A 15,893-nucleotide genomic window follows, 5' to 3' on the forward strand; every position below is an offset into this window, starting at 1 on the left:
TGTCTGAAGTATGAGAGATGAAATCTAGCCATCCTGGCCTCCAAGGAGCACTCTGGATGTACTTCTTCCAACACAGATCTGTTGTTTCTTTTGGCAGCCCATGGCACGTTCAATATTCTCCTCCAACACCATAACTCAAAAGCATCAAATTTTCTACGGTCTTCCTTATTCACTGTCCAGCTTTCACATGCATATGAGGTTATTGAAAATACCATGGCTTGGTTCAGGCACACCTGAGGGATACTTAAGTATCCCTCAGATTCTCTTTTCTGCTCCAAGCTTGAAGGAGGTGATGTTTCATTGTAAGTTTGAAGGGCTGGTCTCTTACCTTGGTCACAATTGCACTGATTCATCAATCATTTTTGTTGAGGACCTAGTGTATGGAGTTCTGGTGTGGCGCTGTGGGTTAATGCACGGGACCACAAGGTCGGTTTGAACTGCAAGGTCTATGATTCAAGCTCACCAGCAGATCCTCAGAAACCCTATGCAGGGTCACTATGAGTAGCAACCAACTAGAAGGCACCTAACAACAACCTAGTGTATACCAGGTATACTCGTGTATACCATAAGGGCAGCAGTAAACAAGGCAAATGAGGTTCCTGCTGTCTTGGCCCTCACAGTGGACTTGAAGAGACAGACAGTAAGTAAACAAATGGGATGGGAAGGCAATATGGCAGAGTCGTGGATTACATACAGCAGGTAGAGACTGATACACGAGTCTGGCCAGAGCCTTCTCTGAGGTGGTGAACTTTAAGTGGTGACCCACGTGACAAGGACTCAGAACATGAAGAAAAGATATTGTGAGGAGAGGGGAGAGATGCTCTGCAGGCTGTCAAGCAGGCATAAGATTTGGTGAAGAAATAAATGGATGATGGTAGGGTATGATGCCGGAAGATGGGGCCTGAAGGCCAGTTCTGAGGAAATTGAGGCCTGGTTCACTTTACACGAAGGTCCCTTTGCTTTACGTCTAGCCTTCTTTCTCTGAGGCCCCTCCCGGAGAACTGATGGGCAGGTGCCCAAGGCTGCCAGACAGTCAGAGCCTTATTGAAGGGGGCTGGGCCGCAGTTTGAAGCCCCGTTATGATGATTCCCGCCGCTAGGCTTGGGCACAGCTGTTCATTCGGGAAATGAGCAGCCACCATACCACCCACCCACCCGCAGCTGGGTAACAAAGACATGGTCTGCCTGAAACCAGAGCTGAGAACTCCAAAGCTCAACTCCTTGGAAGCCTCCCTGCAATTGAAAAAGCTGAAGAGGTGAGTTCTACCCAATGATCATTTTTACCTCCCATTATGGACTGGACTATACGTCCTTCATCAGGCACCAGGTCTACACCGAACTGGTGCTGAATCTACATAACCCCTGAGGTGTTACTGCCACTTGACAGATGAAGAAACGCAGGCACAGAGAGACTGAGAAACTAGCTCAGCGTCACACAGATGGTCACACAGAGGGAGCTGGGTAGGGTTCAAAGCCAGCAGATCTGCTTTCATTGTATCTTATTCTTTCTGTTACACCACAAAGCCTTTCCCTAAACTGCGGCTGCCCTCAAGGTCACTTGGAGGAGTTATGTGTGATAGTGGAGATGGAAGGGGCTGGTCCTCCCCTATCCCCTGCCCTGAAGTCTTGGGGTTGGAATAGCCAGTCTGGTCCACAGCTGACCCAGATCTGGGATAGACTATGAGTCAAACTTCCAGTGGACACCTGTACTTGTACACATGTTCCTGAACACCCTGGGACACAGCCCCACAGCCTTTTCAGGGCTTAGGACTCAACTCTATTTTCATGTCCTTGACTGCCCCGCTAAAGCAGAAGTCCTCTGTCACTCACAGTCATTATCTATGTGACCTTTCTCAGTTTCTGAAATGATCTCACGAACTCCCTGGTCCCAAGAACACAGTCCCCAGGGTAGGAGCTCATCCACAGTTGTAACTTTGTAACAGTGGTGCTTATGAGCTCCTTTGTTGGTTCAGACATCTTCAAAGCCACCCTGCAGAGGGTTTCTGAGTCTGTAAATTTTCACAGGAGCAGAAAGTCTCATCTTTTTCCTCGAAGAGCAGCAGATGGATTCAAACTGCTGACCTTGTGTTTAGCATCCCAACATGTATTCCACAACCCAACCAAGGTTCCTTTCATCCACAGTTGTTGTTGTTGTTGTTAAAGTGTTGTTGAGTTGGTTCTGACTCATAGCGACCCTGTAGAGGGTTTCTGAGAGTGGCTGGTGGGTTTGAACTGTCGAACTTGTAGTTACCAGTCCAGTGCTTATTCTACAGTGCCACACCAGGGTAGTGTATGGGATAATCCACAGTAGACCCCAGTCCTAAAAATGAATACATACTTATTGGCTGGATCACATATCTGGTAGCATATTAGATACATTTATTGTCTCACAGCTCTGGAGACCAGGCGTCTGAAATCAGGGACTCTGTCAGGTAACATTGCTTCTGAAAACTCTTGAGGGGGAATCTGTTCCATGCCTCTCTGCTAGTTTCTGGTGATGCCCAGTGTCCTTGACCTTCCTACGCTTGTAAATTGCTACAGTCTCTCTACCTTTGTCTCACGTGGTCTCCTGTGTCTGTGTTTCTCCTCCTCCTTTATCAGAATACCAGCCATATAGGGTCAGAACGCAGTCTACTTCAGAATGATCCCATATTCATTGATAGCATTTTCAAAGACCCTGTTTCCAAACAAGGTCACATTCACAGTACAGGGGATTAAGAATTGAATTTAGCTTTTTAGGGACACAATTCAGTCCAGACATCGACTGAGAAGGAACAGTGTATGCAATGGGAAAATAACTTGAGTGAGCTTGGGATCCTGGAAGCCAGGCTGAAAGTGTGTAGGAGGGTCTAATGCAACTGAGGAGGACTAAGAAATATCAGATTTGGCAAAGTGAAGTCATCAGGGACCTAATGAATTTCAGGTGAATGGGGAGAGCGAAAACCTGACTGCAGCAGGTTGAGAGAGGACAAGAAGAGAGGAATTGAGGACAGCAAGTACAGACGACTTCCTTCAAGCAGTATTGTTGGTAAAGGGAACAGAAAAGTACAGCAGTAGCTGGAGAGAAAGGGGACAAAAGAGTTGTGTGTTGTTTGTGTTTTTTCCCTTAGATGTAAAAATCTTAATTGCTTTTCTAATTTAAATTTTACTCAATTTGATTGGTAATATGTTCCCATGATTCCAAACATCAAAGATTCCAAAGGGTATTTTGATAAAATTCTCCCTCCCTGCCCTCCCCACTCAGTTCCTCTCCCTGGAGACTACAGATATGGAATGAGTTGCTCTAGATCCTCCCAGAGCTATTTTATGAATTAACCAGCATGTGTATGTATGTGGGTGTCATCAGCATCATTGTTAGCTGCTGTCAAGTTGACTTTGACGCATTACAACTTTCTGCACAACAGAGTGAAACATTACTCAGTCCTTGTCATCCTCAGAATCACCAGCATGTTCAAGTTCATCATTTTGGTTTTTGGGCCAATCCATGTCACCAAAGGCCTCCTCCTACATCCTCATTGACCTTCAATGTCACCAAAAAGGATACCTCCTTTAGCAATGGATTCCTCCTGATGTCCAAAGCATGTATGTCACATGTGCTGTTGTGATCTATAAGGTTCTCATTGGCTAGTTTTCGTAAGTAGGATGGCCACTAGGCCTTTTTCCCTTGTCTAGCTTAGTCAAGAGGTTCAGCTGAAACCTTCTTCTATGAATGGCTCTGCTGGTATTTGAAATACTGGGACCATAGCTTCCAGCAGAGCCCTGGTATGGTACTGTGGGATAAGCACTGGACTGGTAACCTCAAGGTCAGCAATTCAAACTCGAGCTGCTCATGGAAATCCTATACAGGGTTGTTATGAGTCAGAACCGACTTCGTGGTACAAAACAAACAAACAAACAAACAAACAAACAAACAAACAAACAAACAAACAAACCAAGTTGCTAGCATCACAGTAACACGCAACTCACCACAGTATGACAAACTGTCAGACAAGTGGTAGAGAGATATGTATCTATATATTCCATTTTTTTATACAAATTCCATACATGCTACTTACTCTGCACCTTTTACTTTTACACTTCACAATATATCCTGAGCATCATTCTATATCAATATACAAAGTATCCTCATTCTTTTTTATGCTTCATAGTATTGCATTATGGGATAAGCCTTTTTTTCCTCTCAGCCAGTCCTCTACTGCTGGACAATCATTTGCCATTGGTTCTGTTAATATCTCCATCCTACAGAGAGGTCCTGTGGCTAAACCAAGGACACACAGCAAATGAATGGTGGCACGGAACTCCATACCTCTGGCCCACTCCTTTCCTCCCCTCCTCCTTCTGCCTTGATTGGTTCCCAATCTTCTTTCTCTCTTAGTCCTACACCCTCGGGAATTATGCGGCCCTTTCATTCAACCACACAACACCTATTCACAAGTTCTGACCATGTGCCAGGCACTGGCCTAGACCCAGAGAAAAGGGAGGGAATTGGACACAGAAGTTCTCAGCCATCACAGGCCTTCCAGGCTGAGTCGTTTGCGTGTTTTCACAAGCCGCCTCAAATCTTCCGTGGGAGAAGTTGGAGAATACACAAAGAGGACCGGGCCGGGTTTTTACCAATGAGGAAACCAAATGTGCCAACAAATCATTGTTGTAATCCTGTGAACAGCAGAGCATAAATGAAGCCTGGGAACCCAAACAGTGACCAGGCACTGCTGCCCCCACCCCAGTCTGGCCCTTCGCCAGTTTCCCATCACAGTGAAAGTGGCCAAAGCTCTCAGGCCACCAGTTCCCTGGCTGAGACCAACAACTAGATTCCCCATTCCCCTAGTAGCTCTGGACTCCACCCAACTTTACGCTTTCCAAGCCACCAGTCTTGTTCAGACCTTCACTGACTTGGGGGTGGGGTGCATAATGACCTCCTCCTCCCAGCGCTTCCTGTCTTTAATCCAGTCCCTCCCATTACTCTGCATCCAGCTGATGTGTCAGCATGTCATCTCTTTGTTCTAACCCTCTAGGCTTCCCACTGAAGCCCTCAGGATAATGTCATGGTATCACAGCCCAGCGTTTAGGATTATGGGCTCTGAACCCTGAATCCCAGCTCTGCCATTTATTCACTGAACCCACTTGTTTTGCCTTTGATTCCTGTCCTTTAAAATGGTCCGTCTCTCATATGGTTGGTACAAGAATGAAGTGAATTCTTATATGTTGTTGTTGTTGTTGTCAGGTGCCATCGAGTCGGAACCTACTCATAGCGACCCCATGCACAGCAGAACGAAACAATGTCCGATCCTGGGTCAACCTCACTACTGCTGCCACACTTGACTCCATCAGTGATGCCACCTGGCTGATCCATCTCATTGGGGGTCTTCCTCTTTTTCTCTGACCCTCCATCTTACCCAACATGACATCCTTCTCCAGCGACTGTTCCCTCCTTACAATATGTCCAAAGTATGAGAGACAAAGTTTAGCCATCTTGGTCTCCAAGGAACACTCTGGCTGCACTTCTTCCAAAACTGATCTATTGGTTCTTTTGGCAGTCCATGGCACTTTCAGTATTCTCCTCCAACACCACAACTCAAAGGCATCAATTCTTCTACGATCTTCCTTATTCACTAGGTCTTTTAATAAGAGCTCCGTAAAATATTGTTGTTGTTGTTGTTAACTGCTGAGTTGTTCTGACTCACAGCAATTCTGCATAGGGTTTCTGAGCGGAGCAGCTGGTGGGTTTAAACCACCATCCTTTCTGTTAGCAGTCCAGTGCTTATTCTATAGTACTGCACCAGAACTCTCAGTAAATATTGTTGTTGTTAAGTACCGTGGAGTCGGTTCCGACCCATAGCGACCCTGTCTGTACAGGGTTTCTGAGGCTGTAAATCTTTACCGGAACAGAAAGCCTCCTCTTTCTCCGGAGGAACGGCTTATAGTTTTGAACTGCTGACCTTGAAGTTAGAAGCCCGACTGGTAGCCACTATGCTAACATTATAATCATCCCAGAAAGATCCTTTGTGACTGTTTCCAATCAATTCTACCAGTGCTCCGAGTAATACAAGACTTTAAGCACATGACGTTTCATTCAGAAAGATCAGTGGTTGCAGTGCTGAAGATGGTTTGAGATTAGCCTGCAGGGTGTGGTACAGAAGAAGGAGATGGTGGGATCTGGAGTATACGCAGGTTGCCTAGCAACCAGAAAGCTTGGTCTTGAAGATTGACCGCTTCGGGTCCGCTAAGAGGAGAATCTGCCCTGCCCACGCCCACTCATAGTCCCCGCCCAGCTCACGCTGCTTGTAGGTGGTCCCGCCCTACGTAAGGGGCGGGCAGAAACTTCCTATTGGTCCGCTCTCCGGAAGCGACAGGATTCGGATTCTAGACCGACGGGTGTTGAGCGTGGGACACTGGTGAGTGTCTGCAAAGCGTATCTGGCGCGCGGGAACTAGGCTGGGACCATGTGTCTGGGGTGCACTCCGGGCACTGGCTGGGACCTCCTAGCTCGGCCTGTTTCTTCCCGTTGTAGTAGTGGGGCATGGCCCACTCGGGAGCCCCCCAAGACCCTCGCGCCCAGCCCCAGCCCCGGCCTGGGTGGGGTGTCTCAGCAATTGGACCGCATGGGGTGGGCTCGGGGACTCCCACCGGCCCCAGGCTCCGTCGCGTGACCGACCCTCTCATTCCCAAAGCCCCCAGCACAGGCCGGGATGTTCGTGCTGGTGGAGATGGTGGACACTGTGCGAATCCCCCCGTGGCAGTTTGAGAGGAAACTCAACGACTCCATCGCCGAGGAGCTGAACAAGAAGTTGGCCAACAAGGTACCCACGGGGTCGCAGGCCAACGTTGGTACCGAAGGCCCGGTGGTACCGAGGGCCCGGCGTAGGCCTGAGCTTGGCTTTGCCAAACCTTGATCTTGCAAGGAACATAAAACGCCTCAGAAGTGTTTCTTCATCAGTAAAAGGGATGGAGGTAATCCCTAGTACACGCAGGCTCATTGCTTTCGAGTGGATTCCGATTCATAGCGACCCAATAGGATGGAATATGAGGGGGCTTCACAATTTGATGGACACATAACATTTTCTTTCAGTTCCATTTGTTCACTAACTTTTAGAAGCCCCTTAGTAGAACTGCCACATAGAGTTTCCAAGGCTGTAAATTCATATGGAAGCAGACTGCCTGGTCTTCTCCCACTCAGCGGCTGGTAGTAGTAGCTGAGCATTTAACCACTGTACCACTTGGGCTCCTTCCAGGGGGGGATCAGAGGTGAACATGGGTCTGAAAAAGGACTTGGTAACTAGACTTTGTAACAGCCAGATGATTAGCTTCCAAGTTACTTTGTAACATTAGACAAGTCACTTACCCTCTCCGGGCCTCCCATATCCAGTTTTAAGATGGAGACTGTTAATTGCTGCCTTACAGGTTGCTTTTGTGAAGATCAGATCAGGGTTTAGGCATTAATTTCTGCAACAAGTACCCGACTGTCTTTCCAGGGCCAACTCAGAGACTTCCTGGAGCCTTGTGAGCTTGCTCTCCCTCATCAGTTATTCTCTGTTGTATCACCCACTCGGAAGCACTTAGCACTTACCGTTACTTTCTTGTATGTTTGTTTACTTGATGGCTTATTTTTTCTTTGTTACTGAATGAGAGCAGGGACCACTCCAGTATCCCTATAGTAGGTATTCTAATATCCTAATAGAGACTCTATACCTGTTGATTGAACGAATGAAACAGACAAGCTTCTGCCCTGTAGTCTGGTGGGAGAAGCAGACATAAACGAAGGGTGTGGTGCTGTTGGACAAGCACTGGACTGCGAACCACTAGCTGCTCCTTGGAAACCCTGTACAGGGTCGCTACGAGGAGTTGGGATCAACTCGATGGCACGTAACAATAAGAACCATTGAGTGTGCAATGACGTGAGGCTGAATGACAGTAAGAACACGTGTGTCTGCAAGTCCATGGGATGAAGGGACTTCAGCTGGACTTGGGGACACGTGGCTTGTTGGGGAGGTGGTGCTTGAGCTGAGATATGGTGCAGAGGTAGCTACCTGGGAGATTTGTTTCTGGGAGATAAGAGCTGAACGGATAGAGGGAAGGAATATAGACAGTCCCAGTCTGGGCATGGAGGAGGCTGGTGTGGCTTAGGCAGAGGAATCCAGGGGAAGGGAAGCTGGAGAGGTGGGCAGAGCCATGTATGCAGGTGAGAGGGGATACGATGAAAAGAAGCCAGAATTGGCTAGCTTTAGACAGAAGACCAAGATCACTGCATGGATGGTGCGGTGGTGGGGAGAACTCATGGAAGCTTTAGTGGATGAGAGGTAGAATGTGAGGGAGCCTCTGGGGGGTGAGTTCCAGGAGGAAATATAATCCCTTTGGGGCATGGGTCCTTCAACACATTGCTGAGGGGCAAGACAAGTTCCTTTGGATTTGAGTCATTTGAGAGAAGGCTGCCCAGAAGAGGTTCTGTGGCTCTGTCAGCCAACCAGATGCCATGACCTCAAGATCGCGTGGTCTGATCACGATGCTAAGTCTCTGAGGCGCTTGCTGATCCTGGAACAGGCCTGCCGACTCTGATTAAGGAACCACAACGCCGGTGGCAGAGGAGCAGACGCTGATCCGAGCTCAGCGGGTCTGAAAGGGGATGTGGGGTGCCTGGTCTTCACCCTGTTGTCTGCCAATGTCAGGGCCTAGGTCCTATGTCACCTGGCCAGCTTTCCGCCTCGTGGTTGCTTCTGTGTGTGAGGCCCTGTGGGCGGCTGCAGTTGTGACAGCACTGAGCCGTGAGCCTCTAGGATGGACTTTGAGACCTGGTGCAGGTTTACTCAGGGACCACCACCACCACCGCCGCCCCTCACTGCCATGAGTAGTAACAATTCTCCTTGATTAGTGATTATTGTTTGCAACGTGGTGTGTGAGGCACTAAGCCAGTATTTAACAGCCTGCAGCCTGTGATTGTTAAGCATTGACTTACTGACTGAAAGGTCAGCGATTCAAACCCACCAGCTGCTCAGCAGGAGAAAGACAAGGCAGTCTGCTTCCCAAAAGATTTACAGCCTCGGAGACCCCGTGGAGCGGCTCTTCTCAGGTCCTGTGGGTTGCTATGAGTGGAATCGACTCAGTGGCAGTGATGGTAGCCCGGTATTTCCTTTCTTGCAGTTGGGGAAACTGAGGCTCAGTGAGGTTAAAGTGACCCCATGAAGGTCACACAGTGAGGGTGGAGCTGGAATTGTAAGATGTCTGAGCAGAGTAAGAGACAGACACAAATCCACGCCCGTGGGCTACCTCAGCAGCCGCCGCAATGCATTGTCTGTAAGACCAAGACTTAGACCTGCCTGTGGTGTGAGGGTCTCCGCGACATGGCTCGGACAGCTGGGTCACTGGGGCGGTGTGTGGATGTACACGTGTGTGTAGGTCGTGTACTGCGAATATGCACGTGTACATATGTGGGCACATGCCTTTACACGTGTGTACACATATCCATGCAGGTCGTGTACAACGTGGGACTCTGTATCTGTCTGTTTGACATCACCAAACTGGAGGATGCGTATGTGTTCCCAGGGGATGGTGCCTCACACACCAAAGGTGGGTACCTACTCTTCCTGGGGCAGTGGATTTCTTGGGGCTTGGTTTTCTGTAGTAAGAAATCACAAGCATGGTGGGGGCCCTGGGCTGGGGGTCAGAAGACCCTGTGGTCTAGTCTTAACTGTCAGGAACTTACTGGGTGGTTATGTTCAGAATTGGCTGATGGGACCTTAGTTTCCTGACCTGTGGGACTTGTGAGCGTGTTCTCAGGACCTCCTCCAGCTCTGGGATCGTGACCCATGTGTGCATACCCTTTGGTCTCATCTACAGCTGAGCCCTGCTCTGGGCCCAACCCTCACGATGCTCACTGCTGGGGAAGATTGGCTGCCAGATTGACAAAGACATTGTGGTGTGACCATTGCTGGACTGAAAGTGTGGGGTGCAGGGGAGACTGTAGCTGCCCCTCCAGGGAGGGTGGTGGTTGCAGCCTGGGGGACTTTACGGGACACTGGGTGTCCTGGTTAAATGTGTGGCCTCAATTCAAATCCTAGTCCTTTAGCAGCTGAGTAAGAGACTGAGCAGAGTAAGAGACAGACACAAATCCACTGTTATCAGTTGTTTCCAACTCAGCCTGTAGGACGGTGTTGTGCTGCCTCATATGTCACGTTGGAATCAGATCTTCAGGCCTAACTTCGAGATACCTCTGAGTGGAATGGAACCGTTAACTGTCAGCCTGGTGCCCGGCACAAACCTGGTAGAGGTGCAGCGGGGACTGATCATTTGGCCACATGTTTCCATATGGAAACAGGATTTTTCCATGCCCTGGGGAACCCCAGCTGCCCTTGTCTCCTCTCCGGGACACCAGGCTCCAAGCTTGCCTGTGTCCTCACAGCGGTGGGGTTGGGATGCGCCAGCCAGAGCCAGGCTGATGCTGGCAAAGGCCTGTGTTTGGGGACTAAACCTGTTCAGTAGGTGGCCAGCAAGGCCTGGTTCCACCCAGTGGCCCTGTTTTGTGGGTACAGAAAGACATGGTGGTGTGGTCAGGAGCCAACTGCCCAGCCTTGCTCTCAGTGGGGATCATAACCTCGGATACAGGTGGACCTAGGAGCGTCTTCCTTTAGCTGGGGGCCAGCATCTGGCATATGTGTGCAGACCCCCACTCTCCCCTCACTGCTTTACTCAGGTGGTTCACTTGGTGCAGCTCGGTTTCTCCCTCCCCTTCATTTCAGGGCATTTTTAGCTCCTTGTTCCAGGTCAGCGCTCTGCCCGGGGCAGATGCCAATCAGCAAGAGCAGGGAACTCGTTTCCAAAGCTGGCTCCTTTTCCTGTTGCTTCTGCCCTTTCTCGAATGTGGAGCGCCTGGGGGAAGGTTGGAATTGTTGGGAGTTGTTGATGGCCCAGAATCGGGGTGCAGATGGGACCTATCCAGCAGCCTTGGGTACTGGCTCTTATTCAGGATAGCCCCTGCTAGGGGATAATTGAAGGTCTCAGTGGCTCTGGGAGTGGACGCTGGAGAGTGGTCGGCAGCTGGAAGAGGAAGGTACCCCAGCTTGGTGCTTCTCCATCACTGAAGTGCTTTCTTCATTTCCAGTCCATTTCCGCTACGTGGTGTTCCACCCGTTCCTGGATGAGGTTCTGATTGGGAAGATCAAAGGCTGCAGCCCTGAAGGGGTACATGGTAAGGTAGCCCCACTTCTCAGCCTCCTGAGCATATCCAGTGGGTGGTGGGCCTCCCTTCCGGCCTGGGGTCAGCCACAGAACTAACCCTCTCTGAGAAGCTCACTCTCTGCCTTGGTGTATGGGCTGAGGACTTCGGCCAGCTGTGCAGCGTCTCTGGACCTCAGGGTAGGCAGGTAGCTGGTGGCAGTGATTTGAGGTCCTTAGAGCCCACTGGTCCCTGTGGTGTGCGGTGTCTACCTCACATGTTGGTGACCAGGGCAGCAGTGGCATGGACAGGGCTTGGGGGCTCAGAGACCTTTGGTGACACCCCCTCCTGTGGACAGCACAGGACAAGCGGTGAGGCCTGCTGAGTACTAGACCTCTCGGTGTGTGACTGCCCATTGCGTGTCCCGCCTTGTGCATCACCATCTTCTCTTTCCCAGTCTCTCTCGGGTTCTTTGATGACATTCTCATTCCTCCGGAGTCACTGCAGCAGCCAGCCAAGTTGTATCCTGCTATGTTATATATGAACAGGTTGAAGGGGCACAGGAGCTCGGCCCTCACGTTGGGTGACCAGTGGTACCGAGCCCATGCCCTGGCCTACCCCTCCAGCCTGTTTATGCCTCCGACATTGCCCAGTGTCCACATGTCTGTCAGAGTGACCCGGTTTGGGCCATAGGGCTCTGTCCCTTCCTGCTGTATCTTCCCCTGGGGGCTTTGCCTGGCACACCTGTTCCCAGCTCCCGGGGCTGTTTCCTTCCCCTGGGCTCCCGTTTTGTCCACTCCAGCCATCACCCTGCTGCTCTGGGGTTCCTGGAGTCCTCACTAGGAGGGACCCCAGTATCTACCATGTCCAGCCCGGCACTCAGGCAAGACTGAACTGAAAAAGCCTCTGGTGGCTGACAGGACCCACCAGTGAGACAGCCAGCAGAGGGCAGTGTGGCTCCTTAGTGTGGTTCCTGGGTCGGAGGCAGGGTCTGTATGTGACCTTGACTCTGGGCTTTAGTCCTGGTGAGCTCCAGTGAGAACTGGGAAAGGGCTTGTGCCTGCCTCCTGGGATGGTCACGTGGACTGGGCGTGTGATGAGGCATAATGGGTGTGAAACTGTATTATGTGAGGAAAGCAGCAGCTACCAGGCCTGAGTGTGTCCTGTGGAAAGCACTTTGTTTTGCTTTAGTTAACAATGACCCTGGTAGATTTGTTACAGCCACTCCTTTGCAGATGGGGACACTTAGGAACAGAAAAGTTGGGCCATCCTTGTACCCAGTCACAGGGCTGGTGGGTGGTAGCTGAATCCTGAGAGCAGGCCTGGTGCTCTGATGTGCTGAGGGTGCTGTGTGCTCGCCTGGCTCCCAGCCCCTGAGCACCTGCTCGTCGCTTCAGTCCTTGTTTGTACACGTGGGGCCAGAGCCTCTTGCCTGTAACTTCCCCTCTAGTGGTGCACACCTGGAATGAGTTTGTCCCCGGGGAGGTGCAGTACAGCCTTGGAGGGAATCTGGGAGCCACAACAGAGCTCCCAGAAGGCTCAGCGGTGTCCCCACAGCCTGGTTGTTGCCTTGACCCTGGGTCCTTCCAGCGACGAGGCAGAGCAGGTGTGGGTGTGGGAATATGAGACAGAGGAAGGCGCACACGACCTGTATATGGACACCAGCGAGGAGATCCGCTTCCGGGTGGTGGATGAGAGCTTTGTGGACACGTCTCCCACCGGGCCCAGCGCAGCTGAGGCCACCTCGTCCAGCGAGGAGCTGCCCAGGAAGGAGGCGCCATACACGCTTGTGGTGAGATGTTTGGGTGTTGGAAGAGGCTGGGAGTGTTGACTTGGGGTTCTGCTCCCAGAGCCCCTCCCCAGCAGTCCTGGTAGTGTGTTTTTAGCTGGGCACCTGCTCTTGCTGTGACAAGCTGCCACGCTGTTGGGTAACAGACCCTTGCCTGTAATCCAGGACAGCCAGAGCTGGATATCCGGAAGCAGGGACAGGGCTGGAAGGGTTGAACCTGGTTGGGGAAGGCTTTAGGGGCGAGTGAACCACAGAGCTGCTCCGACAGGTGGGGCTGCTCTGGCTGAAGGGTGCTGGATGGCTGGGGTCTGCTTTGCTTCTTACCCTCATGAAGCTGGTAACATATAGGAAAATGGGACTCTGGGGTCTGAGCCTCACAGGACCAGACCCTGGTGGTTTGGGTAGGCTTGCCTGGGCCTGGCCTGCTAGGTATTAACAGGTATGAAAGGGTGTCCGACTCCAACTTGAGCCCATGGAACTGGGTCTAGGCAGCTGGTAAACCTGTACCTCCTTACAGGAGTTTCAGTAGAGGTTGGGGTACAAGAGGTGAGTGGGCTGTGTGTGCTGCCCCGATGCCCCTCCCACACTGGCTCCACCCTGCCTGTGGACAAATTGTGTCTGTTCTCTCCACCTGCCAGGGGTCCATTAGCGAGCCAGGACTGGGCCTTCTCTCCTGGTGGACCAGCAACTAGCCCTGGAGCTGACCACGGACCCTGTCTAGTCCAGTAGACCCAGCAGCTCGGGAAGACAAGCAGCAGCTGAGGCCAATGCCAGGACTGTTGGCAGCTCGGCCTGTCTTCCCGGCTCTGCTCCTTCCCAGGAGGCTGCCCACCCTGGATGTCTGACTTATGACAACAAAGACGTTTAATAAATAATGACCACACCAGTGGGGAAGGGCCAGTGTCAGGATTGAAGGTCATTGAGTTGCTGCAGCAGGGACAGCATGTCCCCAGGTCACTTCTGGGTATGGTCCCCCATTTCCGAAAGAGCAGCAAGCGGCCCTGGATGCCTCAGGCTGGGCTTTGGGCTGACCCACATGGTCAGGAGTAAGGCTGGCCCAAGGGAGCTGTTGGTTGCTGAGGGGTCTGTCCGCTAGGTAGGGGCATAGCATTTGGAGGTGAGACAGGGGAGCTCTGACCTTAGCCAAACCAGCCCCTCATCAAGACCAGGGAGACTGTGCAGTGGACTGGCCTAAGGAGGGGGCAGTGACCACACGTAACTACCCCTACACCAGCTGTCACCCTCAGCTTCTGCCTGGAGTGCTGTTTGTGCATTCAGCAAGTGTCCTGGCCCAGCTTCCTCCAACTCCTTCTGCCAGGCCTGGAGGCCCATCTGGTAGCAGGTCTTCCGGTCACATCGGGGCTGCCTCCTGCTCAACCCAGAAACAGCAAGTAGAGGTGCTGGGCAGGGTCAGCTGGCACCACCCTGGGCAAGAGGAACAGCTCAGCGACAGGACAACGGGGTGTGCTAGCTGTGACCCAGGGCCTCCCTTTGGGGGCTGAGTGGGACATACTGGTGCTTAGGTAGCCTGGTACAGAAGCTGGGCCACAGCACTCTTTGAGGAGGGTGAACGAAGGCTTTCGACCTGGAAGACTGCACTGGACCCTTAGCCAGGGAAGTAGACGGACCCGGGTGGGGGTCAGAGTGGGTTAGGGCAGGGAGGGGAAGCCGCTGCCTGTCTCCTTGGTTCCAGTGCCCACCTGGGCCATGCAGGGAATGGGGGTCGCTGCCTGACTGTCTCCCTGGTGTCAGTGCCCACCTGGGCCATGCAGGGCCACCCCGGCGCTGGTACAGACCAAGCACACACAGTAGTAGTCACTGAATTGATCATTTTTTTTAAGAACAAAAGGTTCTCTCAAGTCCTTCAGCCACCAGTGAAATGATCAGGCAGGAGAAAAACCTCTGAAGATGGGTGTCTGGTCATCAGGAATAAATAGAGTGCACAGAACTGCTCAAGATCAGAACCAAACTAGAACTGGGAAGGCAGGGTGGTGACACCCAGTCTGGTAACTCAGTGGGCTGAGGAGGGGCGGGCAGGAGTGTCTGGTCACGCTGTCTGGGACAGGACTCTGTGGCTGGCTCGGCTCCGGTTCTGATGACACGCAGACTGCACTTGTAAATGACACGGAGCTGGGTCTGAGGCAGCAGGCAGGCGGGCACCTCAGTGCTGCAGCTCCTTCATCCTGTTCAGCGCGCTGCCGGCCCGGAACCACTCGATCTGGGTCTCGTTGAAGGTGTGGTTCAGGACGATCGTCTCCTGGGTCCCGTTGGGGTGTTTGATGACACATTTCAAGGGCTGTGAGGTAGGGAGGCAGGTGTGGGTAGGCCTGCTAGAGTCAGGAGCACCCAAGGGCGAGTGCAGTGGCCAACAGGGCCCAGGTCGGATGGGCTGCTGGCCCTGAGCCAGGCCCTGCCAGTGAGTGGGCAGGGGAGGGCCTGGTGGGTCTGCCCTCCATGAGGGCACTTCCTTCCCTGTCCTGGACTCTCAGGGACTCCCTAGCTGGTACAGAGGGGGTCAAGCAGGAGGAGGGTGTCTGCCCCCTAACAGTGCCCAGGGGATTGGGGAGGTGGCCTACCCTGCCTGCCTTCCAGCCCCGACCCCCTGACCTTGCCCGGGGCAAAGTCCTTCAGGCCTTGGATGGTCAGCTTGTCCACGGGGTGGATCTTGTTGTAGTCAGCTGGGTCGGCGAAGGTGAGGGGCAGTAGGCCCTGCTTCTTCAGGTTGGTTTCTGGGAAGGCATGCTCAGTGGTCAGGGGTGCGACCCCTCTGCCTGTTGTCCCTCACCCAAGGTCTGCCCCACTCCCAGTGACAGAGAAAGGATCAGGTTGTGCTAGTGAGGGCATCTCCATGAGGCAGTTACCGTCAGACTGTGTCCAGGGGTCAGTGCTTGCCCTGGGTGGGAAGCAGTGGGGGGGTTCGGGGACTCAGGACACTAGGGCCAGGACAGTCCAGGCTGTC

At 52.2% G+C, this 15,893-nt stretch overlaps 2 protein-coding genes across 3 annotated transcripts in view; one reads left to right on the plus strand and one right to left on the minus strand.

The window, feature by feature from the left end:
• The first annotated feature begins 6,503 nt into the window (after positions 1-6,503).
• On the plus strand, positions 6,504-13,649 carry POLR3H (polymerase (RNA) III (DNA directed) polypeptide H (22.9kD)). Of its 2 annotated transcripts, XM_006866868.1 has the most exons (6): positions 6,504-6,799; positions 9,464-9,560; positions 11,092-11,178; positions 11,603-11,666; positions 12,736-12,937; positions 13,573-13,649. In XM_006866868.1, exons 1-6 carry the CDS (start codon positions 6,689-6,691, stop codon positions 13,624-13,626), a joined length of 615 nt encoding a protein of 204 aa, XP_006866930.1. In that variant the 5' UTR covers positions 6,504-6,688; the 3' UTR covers positions 13,627-13,649. The 2 variants fall into 2 exon arrangements, with proteins under 2 accessions (XP_006866930.1, XP_006866931.1); XM_006866869.1 differs by lacking the exon at positions 11,092-11,178 and having other exon boundaries at positions 13,573-13,626.
• Positions 13,650-15,095: 1,446 nt separating this feature from the next.
• Positions 15,096-15,893, minus strand: part of ACO2 (aconitase 2, mitochondrial) — a 68,467-nt gene continuing 67,669 nt past the window's right edge. Inside the window, exons 17-18 of the mRNA XM_006866870.1 lie at positions 15,542-15,663; positions 15,096-15,230 (exon numbers count right to left, since the gene is read on the minus strand). Coding sequence (XP_006866932.1) covers positions 15,096-15,230; positions 15,542-15,663 — 257 coding nt within the window. The remainder of the gene's footprint in view (positions 15,231-15,541; positions 15,664-15,893) is intronic.

This window comes from Chrysochloris asiatica, unplaced genomic scaffold (genome assembly GCF_000296735.1).
Source record: "Chrysochloris asiatica unplaced genomic scaffold, ChrAsi1.0 scaffold00097, whole genome shotgun sequence".
Classification (NCBI taxonomy): Eukaryota; Metazoa; Chordata; class Mammalia; order Afrosoricida; family Chrysochloridae; genus Chrysochloris; species Chrysochloris asiatica.